Source organism: Ammospiza caudacuta, chromosome Z (genome assembly GCF_027887145.1).
Source record: "Ammospiza caudacuta isolate bAmmCau1 chromosome Z, bAmmCau1.pri, whole genome shotgun sequence".
Taxonomy (NCBI): Eukaryota; Metazoa; Chordata; class Aves; order Passeriformes; family Passerellidae; genus Ammospiza; species Ammospiza caudacuta.
This window is the reverse complement of record NC_080632.1, coordinates 69,756,512-69,769,767: the sequence shown is the minus strand read 5'-3', so window position 1 is coordinate 69,769,767 and position 13,256 is coordinate 69,756,512. Positions and strand designations below refer to the sequence as shown.

The window sequence follows — 13,256 nt, the reverse complement described above, 5'->3', positions numbered from 1 at the left end:
GTGTAGTTTTTTATTTCTCCTTTTGACTTAAACTTCTTTCTTTTTGGCTACTCAAGCCTTACATTATCTTTCTGTCTACGTCCTATCAAGTTCCCATCTCTTTTGTTGTGTGGGCTGGAACTCTTATATCTCCTCTTAATAACACCTCTCTGAAGTTCCCTGCCTGCTCCATCTTGCTTGTGTCACATTTCTGCAATGGAGCTGCTAACTGCTCAAGGATGAGGGCATGACTTATTAGTAGAAAACACCCTGTGAAATCCATGTTAAAGGCAAAACCTGCAAATCATAAGGACAGCTTTCCTACCGTGGGTACAATATGGATGGCCACCGTCACCTTGTAGAGTGCATGGAGCAGGGCTAGGCAAAACATCCCACTGTGGCTTTGCACAGTGGGGAAGGGGCTGAGCAGCCACTGAGCATTTCTTGTTTTCCTTCAGCAGCTTCTTGACATTGAACACTTGCAGCTTAGCTCTGCTTCCAGGCACAGAGCATACCACTCATGCGACGGGTACTTCTGACATTTTTACTGCTCCCAGAGAGGCAAATAGGCTTGCAGGGTTGGCCCAAGGCAGGACCAAGATGTGCCTGAACTTTGAGCATACCTGGCATACAGTCTTAGACTCACCTCTAAACACCAGTGTGTGCATTGGTGCAACCTCATCTTCCTCATGCCATATTGTGCATAGTAGAGGTTGGATGAACTCACACATACCAGCAATAGGAGTAGTTGTTGGATAATTCTGGACAAACATTTTGTTTAAATGTAAGATTTTGTTCAAAATTGAGAGCCAATATCTAAGACTCCTTACTGTTGCTGTGAATTACGTATCATTGCTGTATGTCTTTATTACAAACTGTGTTTCCAGTAGGCATGAAGAGTTTAAAGTGTTGCTGATAATATTAAAACATGTTCAGAGGAATATTTTAACATGGGTATACATTACTGTGAGGGGTTAAATAGCGCGATACATAATGAGTAGTTGTTCATTTAGCACCTGAGGATAAGCAAAATCAAAGCCTTTAATCCCAATGGTTTGTGCTTACTTGGAAAAATGTTTGTCTGACTGCAGGCATGGAACCCGTTGTGCTGGAGAAGTGGCAGCCACGGCAAACAACTCACACTGCACAGTAGGAATCGCCTTTAATGCCAAGATTGGAGGTATGTGAAACAATCTCCCACAGAAAAAAAAGTGTAACCCAAAAGCCATTTGTGCTAAATGGTACGTTCAGACATTTCTCATAAGAGAAGGAGATTTGTATGAATAAGCCTCCCTGTGTTAGCTGTAAAGCTCAGTTTAGAGTGGTCGTTCAATATCAGTACTGAAGGAGTTTGTCTGTGGTGGCCCTTTTGCAGTGCTCTCTGGAACACTGCCTCCCAGTACACATCAAAAAATAAAAGGTCAAACTTTTGATGAAAACATGACCCCAGAATTAGGACACAGGGGTTTTCTCACAGATTCAGAGCTCTTAAGCCATGAACTTTGACAAACCATGAGTAAAGGTACACATCAGTTACATTGCCTTACATATTGATCCCAAATGAAACACTCTCAAAACATAATGCTTTATTTTTTGTCTGTGGTTGGTGAGAATTTTCTTTTGATCCCTATGGGTGGTAAGATTATTGCCTGAAAATCAATGTATGATCACATATTTTTGTTCATTCAGCCAAGAAGTTTCAAGTATTTTCTGTGAATTCTTTGTCATTGGCTTCTAGTGAAGTTTATTCTGAACTTTTTATTAAGTCATGGGATTGGTATATTGGCTTTCAGCTGAAAGTCTCATAGCTCAAACTCAGTAATTGTTGCCTTTTGAAACAGAGCCTAAAATAGAGCCCATCTGTAAAAATAGAAACATGTTTACCTATTTGTACACCAGAGGACAGTTCAAATATACAAGCGGGCAGAATTGAGACCATCTTTTCGTTATTAAAAATACTGCATCTATTCTCTGCTGGATCAGTACAAGTTTGATCCAAATCTCATGTAAGCACAGATACATTTCAAATTACCCAAAGCACACAACTTCATCCTCACGTCAGCTTTCTGTTTTCCTGCTGGGTAAACAAAATTAGGGTAGATAATCCCAGATCCAGGATAGGGTTACAATGATGCAGAAAAAAAAATTCCCTTGAGGTGAAGAGCCTTCCTGCACAAAACTATCCTGTCAGAGTAGTTTAGAAAATCAGAACTGCTCAAGTAAGGAAGTTTGTGACAGATGAACAGGTTGTCTCATGTGAACATGTCATTTAACTGTGAACCAGCAGTTATGATATCAGGTCTGTTGAGTTGTCAAACCAAAGTCAGAAGAGAGTTGGTGTACAGTTGGAAATAAGAGATGCCTTCCGGAGAAGTTTCATTTTTAGGTAGAATAGTCACACAACCTGCAACAACTTTGACATGGCTTTGAAAAATTCTCCAGAAGTAACAATGACTTCTTCATAGTTTATTAATTATTAAGCATTTTATTTAAGCATTATTAATTATTAAACGTGCAATAATAATAAATATCCTCCAGGCATATTAGCTGACTCACAGTTTTTTCTAAATATAGTGTAAAAACTGATTCAGATGGACACAGTATACAGGTAACAGAAACAGTAAAGCCTAGATACTTGTGCCTTTTTATTATTTATTCCTAAAAGAAAGCTGGAAATTAGTAACAGTATATTAAACCTCACTTGAGGTGCCACCTTTTAAAAGGATCAGCATTTGGAAATAAGACTTCAGGAAGCTCAACAAATAATCTGCAGAAAATCAGAGTTAAGAGGAAGTTCCAGGGAAGATAGGTTAAGCTTCCTCTTCCACTAAATGAATATGTTTGAGATCTTTGCTGCTGCTGACCTCTACTTGGCATGCCTCATTCCTTTCCTTCAGAGCTGCCATAACTACTCGTGTGAATATACTGTGGTTGTGTCAGCTCACTTGTTTCCCAGGGATTTAAAGGCCCTCCTGGGGTATTTTTGGAGAATAAGCTAGAGTTGAGGTAAAGCAATTACATTCTTATATAGAGGAGCACCTGCTGACAATGATGTTGGATTTGGTCCACCAAGATAAGTATCTTTTGCTTCAAACCAGAAAGCATTTCTGAACACATAAGGGATACTAATGTATCAAGCAGAAGGGAAAAAAAATCTGTCCCATCAATATGCCATAAAATACTGGCAGTTGAACAAATCCAGTTAATGATGTTTCTGATGCTGAGTTGTTAACAAGATATCCATTAATAATGCTAATTTTCTTCTAAATAGCGTACTTTTGTACTCCTTGTCTCATTTCCAAATATTTAAGAACATCTGATGACCAAATTTCTAGGAAAGTCTGAGCCTTCTTTTAAAATAGCATAAATGGAGTTGTAACTTATAGAAAAGAAAATTTTAGTAAAATTGCAATCTGAGTCTTTAGTTTTTTTACAGGTTATGACAAGTTTCTTATAAAAAATTGTATAGGTTTCTGTGCAGCAGAGCTACAGATCCCTCTCACTAAAAGACAAACCAGTTCACCAAAGAGATGGATCTTTTTTTAGATTTAAACTCTGAAATAATCATTCAAAACAAATTACCACATACAGAGCTTGTGAGATTTTTTATAGGAAGGCTTGGTTAGTTTGCTGTTATTATTGCAAACTGATTGTGGAAGTTGTAAAACATCTCTGGGGATTTGGGTGCTTAGTTACTTGGCTGGGCTCAAGTCCTGATGGGAAAACAGTTACACTGAATTATGGCACAACAGATGTATATTGTCTTCAGTTGACAAGGATTAGTTCAGCTGTTTCTTTAAGTTTAAGTCAGTTGAATAAAAACAAGCATTTTAAAAGAAAACTTCTTTCAGCTCAGTTTTGAATGTTTCCTATGATTCATTGAAAATTTGTTCTGAGTAAAAAGCCAATTACATTTTGCAATTACTGCAAATGTTAGAAAAAGTTTATAGGGCTCTGAAGTCTTGGAACAATCTGCAAACACAGTCTGCTAATTGCCTTTTGGATAGCTTTTGTTGTGCTATCACCACATGCCAAATGCAGTTTGGCGGATGTGTGATCAGCAGACATAACCACGGCAGACTTTGGGGGGCGGGAATAGAAAGGCAGGGAGGAAGGAAGGAGCATATTTTCAGTGCAAATATCCAGTGAGATGTCTGTTGTTCAGAGTCATCTTGCACAGAATTACAGAGTCATTTCTGTTGGATAAGACCATGGTTGTCAAGTCCAAATTTGACTGATCACCACCACTTCGTAAACTAGATCAAAGCACTAAGTGCCGTGTCCTGTTGTTTCTTGAACACTTCCAGGGATGGTGACTCCACCACTTCCCTGAGCAATCTGCTCCACTGCTTAAACAACCCCATCCATGAAGAAATTATTTCTGATGTCCTCCATGAAGCTCCCCTGGTGCAGTTTGGGACTATGTCCTCTCATCCTGTTGCTGGTTGCCTCAGAGAAGAAGCCAACCCCCACCTTACTATGACCTCCTTTCAGGCAATAGTGGAGAGCAACAAGGCCTCCCCTGAGCCTCCTTTTCTCCAGGCTAAATACCCCTACCCTCAGCAGCTCCTCACGGGACTTAGCCTCTAGCCCCTCCATCAGCTCTGCTGCCCTTTTCTGGACGCATTCCAGCACCTCATTGTCTTTCTTCACGTGAGGGGCCCAGATTGGAAATAGAACTCCAGAAGCAGCATCACCAGGGTCAAGCACAGGGGGGCAATCACTTCCCTGGTTCTGCTGACCACTATTCTTGACACAGGCCAGGATGCCCTTGGCTTTCTTGGCCACCTGGCCACACTCTGGCTCAGGTTTAGGTGGCTGTCAACCAGCACCCCCAGTTCTTTTGCCTGGGCCACTTTCCAGCCACTCTGTCCCCAGCCTGTGGTGGTGCATGGGGTGCTGTAACCAAAGGGCAGGACTTGGCACTTGGCCTGGTTGAACCTCACAGTTGGTCTTGGCCAACAGCTTTGCAGCATGTGTGTCCATTGCTGGCTAGAGAGAACAGCACCTAAGTCACAACCTTGTCTGTGTTGCTTGAAAAATAGACCGCTTCACCATTACAAAAAAAAAAAATAAATTAAAATCATGTGATTTACTTTAGGTGACAGTGGCAGCATTTGAGATTTGAATTATTATTCATTGGTTTAATATAATATTTAGACTGGCTAACAAAGTCATAAAGGAACGCTTTATTTTCCTTCTTTCAAAACCAGCATACCTTTATTATCTTTATTCAGAATGAGAGAGATACTTTAATATACTTTAAAGGAATTGAGCACACAACTTTCACCCGTCATTAATTTTCTATGGTGAGAAGAAAATACAATCCTAGAATCCCAGAGTTGGTTTAATGATTCTTTTTCATAAAGCAAAGTTCATAGTGAGATCACAGTTTGTACAAGTTTATTATCTCACAAAACATAGGCAACTTTTGTGTGAACTGAGAAATACAATCACTTTTCATTTTTAAGTCAAATAGAATAAGGGGGAAAAAAGTATTAATATTTTTTCAACAAAGCAGTCCTTATGCCTCTTGTCAGTTAAAAGTTAAAGTCTTGGTAAACACACAAACTTCTTTAATCTGAGCTCATAAGCAAAATGCAGTGTGTCTGTAATTAACAACATGTAAATTTGGCTTAAAAATAGGAGTAGCCTTTTAAATCAGAAAGAACATCTAACTTGTAAATTGTGAGAGTGATCATCCCTCTATCATACAATTTTATTAAATTTTTATTTAATATTTAGTGTCCCTTTGATCACATGTCTCACTAGCTGTGTGTAGGTCTTTTTTCTTGTTTAAGTTAAAACTGGCATTGGTAGTTTTCTCAGATTTAACCACAAAGTCTTACAGATAGGAAAAAACCCACCTTCTGTATTTTCTCAGTTTTCAGATTTTAGCATGCTATATTCAGCCTAGTAAACTTAAAACAGTGTGAAGCATTGGCACATTGACTTGTCCAAACCCACATGAATGGATTCTTTTAACATAAAAATTCCAGATTATACCTCAAAAAAGCTTCTTCTGAAGAGAAGGATGTTCACCATATTGTAATTTCAGGTTGAACAACATTACATATTTGTTCAAAACCTCTTGTAATTGCCATGCTACAGTGTGTGGTAATCATTCTGTACACAAGAAGGTTCTCCCCAGTTTTTTGATTGCAGCCTCATACAATGAGGAAATGATGCCAAGGTTACTTGTCTATAGGGATCCTTTTATTACATCTGTTAACATGATTGAAACTGTGAATGACTCAAGAAAGGTAATGCAGTTTCACTGTTGTATAAAATTGTTATCTTTGAGTGACATAAAAGCATTTCAAAATTCAGGTATTTTTAAAAATTTTATTTAGCGTAAAACTTTGTTGTTGAAGTTTGAAGACTGTATAGTGGATAAATTACTTATAATTTTTAAAACTTGAAGAAGGGTGAAAATATTCGTATCTTCTCATATTTTTCCATCTAGAGACATTGGGAAAACAGATACCCAAACAGATTTTGTTGGTGGTGGTTTTTTCTTTAACAGTAGGAATTCTTGTAGTTATTCAGTTCAGTGTCATACACAACAATTTGCTCTGTGGGGGGAATAAAACAAAGAAACATTTTGAGTTTGTCTGTACAGTTCATTGTATTTTTCATTCTGAAGGTGTACGGATGCTGGATGGAGATGTGACAGATATGGTGGAAGCAAAGTCCCTAAGCCTTAATCCCCAGCACATCCACATCTACAGTGCCAGCTGGGGGCCCGATGACGACGGTAAGACCGTGGATGGACCCGCTTCTCTAGCACGTCAGGCCTTTGAGAACGGCATCAGAATGGTAGGTTGGCTTCACACGTGCCTGGATCTGCTCTCATGTGCACCTCTAAGGGTACCTGTGTCCACTGCATGCAAGTGCTCAGCATGGGGAGAGGCAAACGACTTGGAAGGAAAGAAGAAAACTTCCTTTGCATAAAATTGGAAACACATTTTTCTTTTGTAGTGACCTGATGATCACTGTCATCTGAAGTATGAGCTCTGTTCATTTTCATCTGGAATACATAATCCTCAGTGTCTTTTAAAACTGCTCTGAGGGAGTGATGTAATTAGAAATAAATTGACTGAGAAATGCTACTTTGCACATCAGGGCTAACTCATCAAATCTGAGGTGCAAAGAAATTTTAAAGCAAAACCTTTGACTGTGTTTCCTTCTTTCTTCATTTCTATTTTGCTTTGTTTTGCATGATTTCTTAATGTAAGTTTGATGATTTTAATAGGGAGCTGGGGGGCAGAAAAAGGTCTATACCCATGGTTCTTTTACCATTTATGTCTGGTCTCAGAGAATTTACAGTACTGTAATGAGGGGAACACTAATGGAACTGCAAGAATGCAGGGGATCTTGCTCCAGGAAGTTTTTTGTTTAAGCATATATATGTGTTTGTTTAAATGTTGTATTTCATGTAGGGAACACAACTGTGAAAAGTTCAGCCTGAATTTCTGTACCAGAAGGACTCAGCCGTTTCCTCATTGAAATCTCAAGTTCTCAAACTAGGGATAAATATGTGGAATAACTTTCCAAGAGCGTAGATCTTGCCTACAAGCTTTATTGTTCCACTGTTATTATGAGCAGTAATTTGAGAAGATACCCTACAGAACCCAGATGAATTTCATTTTACCAGCACATTGTTCTGTATGTGAAATAAGCACCAGTCTATAGTGAAAACATAGCATTTAATTTTCAGAGGTAGGCTTTTTCTGATAACAATGCAGAAAAAGGTTGGTATATTTTTTTTGAGCAATAATAGAAGTCATATTTGATACAAGTCGAATTATTATGTTTTACAATGTAACTTTCATGTCATTTGATCAAACTTTATTCTGCCTGAAGCTGCCCATGAGGTCTTGAATAGATCTAAATATTTCCATGTATTTGGATATTTTATCCGTCTCTGACTACGAAAGCTTCATTTCTACTCAAGAAATAGAAGTACTTTTAAAAACTTACATTAAAATGTACTGCTACAAAATACAAAACATTTAAAGTTAACCTCTAATTTTCATTCTTTAAAATATAATATAGACTGAAAGATTGTAAATGCATGTTTTAGGAATTACCACCTTCCCTGTTAAGCTGTTTCCAGACCAAGAATTACTTCAAGATGAACTCTTTTTTTTAATAAGTAATGTCTTTCTGTATTCAGATAAAGGTACTTTCTCTGTATTTCCTTATATGTAAGGTTTTCTGTGTTGCTGTTCTGGTGGCCTGGAAAGGCCCAGGGATGGCCTTGGAGAGCCGACGCTTCAAAGGACGAGGAGAGACTTCTGATCTTGTCTCGGTCTTGGTGTTTATTAATTGTTTATCTAAAAGATTTTCTTTCAGCCCGACAGAGGTCTGCACAGCAAGTCAGCCATGGGCACACTCCCGAAGCCCCCGGGCGGTCACTTATCTTTATACCCTAAGTTACGTGAACAATATTTATCATTTTTCTCCAATACTTTCTACTCTTATTAACCTGTGCACTTCTAGTAATGACCAATCCCAAAGTGCCACCACCACCACAGAAGATGGAGGCCAAGAAGAAGAAGAAGAAGGACAGGACACGCCCCAATTCCTCCATCTTACTTCTTTAGACCCCCCTGTACCAAAATCCTAAACCCTGTGTTTTACACTTTAACTAACTTATCCCTTCACCATTCACCCAGTGAATTCCTCCCAGTCCTCATACAGGTCTCATCTCCTGTGTAGGATCAAAATCCTGCCACCAGACACTTCTGGCAACATTCCAGGATTCCCGAGCCCCCCAAGGGTGGTCTCGGCCTCTCTGCACCTCCATCCTGAGGTGCTGAGATCCCACACTTATACTGTCATAAGCTGTGTCATTTTAAAAGATGAGGCAAATGGAAGAAGAAAAGATGAATTTTCTTGGACTGAATATGCCAGAAATGGGCTGATTATTCAAGGTCGTGTTTACATACTCAGTCAAACATAAATTTCCCTGAGGAGTCATAATAATTGTGCAGTAATAATAGGCAGACAAAAATGCTTATTGTGTTGTATACAGATCTTTACTCTCCTTTTTCAGAAATATTGAACTGAACAGCAACAGTATAACATCTGTGGCGTAAATTGAAGTAACATTGTGTCTTGGTTTTGGACAATTAAAGTGGGCGGACACTCCAGTTACCTTCCCTTTTAGTTTTGACACTCCCCATTCACCAATAAGGAGAGATGAATGCAAGAAGGTATAACTGTGAAATAATAACAGTTTAAAACAGTCATTAAAAAATGAAATAGGAACAGGAAAAACTGACTGTGATAATCAGTAGTTATAATGTTGCTGAATTTCATGGATTCCTCATGGACTCCCCAAAAACAAAGAAAAGCAAAAACAGCAGAGAAACTCTCCCCTGAGATGGCACTCTCCATGTATGACCATGTGTGTGGAGAGATAAGGGGAAAATGGCAAACAACTGTTACCCCCAGGATGGTTCCCTCTGCAAACAGCCTGGGGTGGAGAGAGAGAGAAGAGAGGACAAGAACAGCACAGCAATCAAACCTGAGCAAGTAAAAATCTCCCTCTTCTCCCCAGATATCAACCAACGGGGAAAAAGAACAAAACTGAAAGAAAACCTAGAGTCCCTGGGTCAACAGCTGGAACTCATGGAGGAACTTTGCCTTCTCTTTATCAAAAATAGCAGCAGGGGCTTGGACAACTTGTATTCCACGCCCTCCTGCTTTGACCAGGCACTGCTGGCAGTTTGGGGCAACCATATGGAGTGGGGGCTGTTCTATTTATCTTGGCTTGGTGGTGTGGCTGCTGTCTGCCTTGTGCTATCTCAGCTCACCCAGCAAGATCAAAAGAGAAAGAGCACTTTTTCCTGAATGCCCCCAACTTTCAAAAAGGACTAACAGACAGCCTGACCTCACTGTTCCTTTTCTGGCCACTGGGTCTCAAAGAGACAGCAGCAACTTTGGGCACAGATAGATATGGAATACAGTAACATTTTGGGTTACCCAGAACACATCAGTGCAGGAAAACCTGGCAAAACCTTCTTTCAGACCTACACAAAGTCTGAAGATTGATTATTCTTAATCTATTATGCAAGTATCCACACAATTGTACATTATAATTTTAAAATGGAACAGCAAAAGGAAATGCCAAGATTTTTTAAAAACATCTGAAAAGGAAATTATGCCTGGCTGGCTTTATTAGGAAAATCAAAGGTAGTGCTGAATAATAACTTTGATTAGATCATAATCAAGCTCAATTATTATTTTAAATTTATTATAATTATTGTATAAAAATGAAATGGATGCAAGAACCATCCATTGTTGAGTTTCCTGAGAGACTTGGTTCCATGAAAAAAGCACCTGAAGCACATATTATTCCAATTAACAGCTTGTGCTCTGTGTTTCACAACTATTATTATTTTTAAATCTGTTGAACTAATATATGGTTACACCTTTCAAATCCTGCATAAAATAATAAAGATGACTGCATAGTTTTTGTGCAGAATTACAGAGAGACAACACATATCTTGAATTGAAACAGACAAATCTGTTTAAAGAAAGGCTGCTAAGGAATAAATGAATTCATGAAATGAACATGTAAGTTAAATATACCTAAAAATTCTGCCCAGGATCAAGGTAACGAAAAAGGAAACCAGTTTTTAAAACTGTCACAAGTACTATGATTTTATGTCATCTTTAAGGGTATTTAATGTAATTTTATTAAATTTGCATACTTGAGTTCAAAGAGAAGCCTTGGATATTTTACTGTCAAACAATTTCTGTGCAAATAGAGAACTCCCACTATATCATGCTTTCAGTTGAGAAGATCCTTTTCTTGAAAATAGCATAGTTGTGTGGAAAATTCTAGATGTCTGTGTTTTAAATACTAATGCATTAGAACTTGTAGACTGAATAATATCAAGAAAGAATCCATTGTAATTATGCAGAATTTGCCTGAAAAAAAGCCAAACAAATGGTGGTATATCAAAAAGTAACATATTCAAGGAAAGATTAGGTATCTAATGTCACATTTCACCCTGTGCTCAAGAGCAAAGCTTAGCATTGCATAATGTGATTGTGGCCAAATCATGTCATAAGACTGTGCTGAATCGGGGCAAAATGGAGAACACAAAAGCCTTCCTTGATTCATAAATATGAAATCTAAGTATATTTTTAAGATGCCTGTTGGTGTCTCACAGTCAATAAGCACAATGCTATAAGCGCTTGATGGAGTTGAGTTTGCTGATACATGGCTCCGCCATGCAGCGTTCAGACTAGCTCATTTGTATTCATACAAATAAGTCTGGTATTCTGCAATGGTGTCAACATTGTTTGGAGAGGAAAGCATTTCAGATATTCAGACTTGTTCTCTCATTGTTGTTTGGCAAAGACCAAATAATCAAGTTTCTGGGTATGTGAGCACTGTAGATATTGAGCAATTTAGCAATCTTCAGTATGAAACGTTCTCCAAATAGCCTTCATTACCATGCATGACCAGGAAAAAGTGCTTCTTTTTGTAGCAGTTCTTGAGGACAGGATGTGCCAAAGCCATATGTGCATCAGTGTGTGTGGTATGTTACTGAAGCATCTGAAGCAAAGTTTCTCTGACAAAGTAGAGCAGGAGCAGACCATGGGCAATAAAAACACACTACAACACTGACACCTGAAAAGCAGACAATCCTTACATTGAAGGATTACAAAGAGCTGGTTATCTCACTCTCCAGTGTCTCACCAATTGCATGTTTTATATTGTTTCTGTAGTACACATCCTTGAAACACATAAGGAAGTGTATATAAATCAGCAACTGGTCAGGTCATCCTTAATACAACCTAGAGAGGGTGGAGAGGAAGGGAAATCTGCATGGAAACTTTGGGCACAAGCACCTTCATCTTATTGCTGTGACACCACTCTGTTTAGTGAGCTGGACTCAAGCCAAAATATTTGATGGACATTAATGATCAGATGCTTTGTGGCTGAACCTCTTGTGCAAACTCAGCTTCATGCCTTCCCACCCATCATCATTGCCCCTTCTCATCTCTTTTGCTTCAACAGCTTTGGCTTCAGAGCGTTTGTTCCAAGTGCTTACTGGGTGCAAGCACTTAAATCACTTAAAGTATCCGACCCACATGGAAGAGTGAGGGAGAAAGAGGAAGAAAAGGAGAAATCAAGAAGAAGGATTTAACAGTTATTATTATCATCATTATCATTACTGTATGTTTCTGCTCCAAAAATGGAAGAGATTTTTCATCATTTGCAGGTGTCTAGGCAGAGGTTTGCTCCCAGTGTTCTACCAAAGATGTTTCTATTACATTTATTTGTCCTGTCATTATCTCTCCGCATTATTCTCAGGAGGATGTGTTGCCTACACCAAGAGGAATTATTCCCTTTTACTTTGCCAGAGAACCGCATTTCAGAAATCTAAGGCAGAAATTACATCAGGAAGACTTCTAGTCAAATGTGTCAAAATGGCTGGGTTTGAATACATTTCATGTGGTACCCAGCAGATTTTTTAAATTATTTTTTAAACTGTGTATTGTGTGTTTTCACCTTGTACAGCTGTTGTTTAAGTTTAAATAACACATATCAGTGTTTATGCGTGTCTGCGATCTTATATGGATACGTTTTGCATGCACAAGACCTCCTGCACATTTCCAATAAGTAGGCAAAAAATACTTGTTGAAAATCAATCAGAGGAGTTAGCGCTGTACTTAGGGATGGTCTTAGAAGATATGACTTCCAGTATGCTGATATAATCTCGTGCTAGGTCTTGGCATTTATCTATAAATATATATATTTGCATATATACTATGTATCCTGGTTGCATCTATGATATAAAGTGAACATGAACATCTGATGAAAAACATGAAGTATATGTCTATATCCATATATTTATCTTATCTATATTTAGATAAGATCTAAATATAGATATATAGATATAGACGTATGCTTCAACATACTAAGTTAAACTTCGATTGGCTCTGTGCTAGAAGTGGATGCTGATTACATAATAGAACTTTAAAAGTCCTTCAATTTTTTATCATTCTATTTCTTCTTGCTGATGTCACAAGACATAACACCATTGGCTTGATATTCATAGTTCTAACATCTAAGCACCTGCCTTTTGTCATAAGCCCAATCAGCAAAATTCCATCCAGTTGTTGTTTCATCTATATCCCTGTTTTCCTGATCCATCTATTATTTTCTGGTTTCTGTACATCTTTTGAGAAGAGCCAGTCTTAACTGAAATCTCATGTCCATGTTTTTGCAAGGCAGTAGCAATCTTCAC

The 13,256-nt window shown here is 38.3% G+C and overlaps 1 protein-coding gene across 2 annotated transcripts in view; it reads left to right on the top strand.

The window, feature by feature from the left end:
* PCSK5 (proprotein convertase subtilisin/kexin type 5) overlaps positions 1-13,256 on the top strand; it is a 226,691-nt gene that overhangs the window by 89,622 nt on the left and 123,813 nt on the right. For both annotated transcript variants that reach the window (XM_058824331.1, XM_058824333.1), the window contains exons 6-7: positions 1,071-1,159; positions 6,626-6,798. In XM_058824331.1, coding sequence (XP_058680314.1) covers positions 1,071-1,159; positions 6,626-6,798 — 262 coding nt within the window. The remainder of the gene's footprint in view (positions 1-1,070; positions 1,160-6,625; positions 6,799-13,256) is intronic.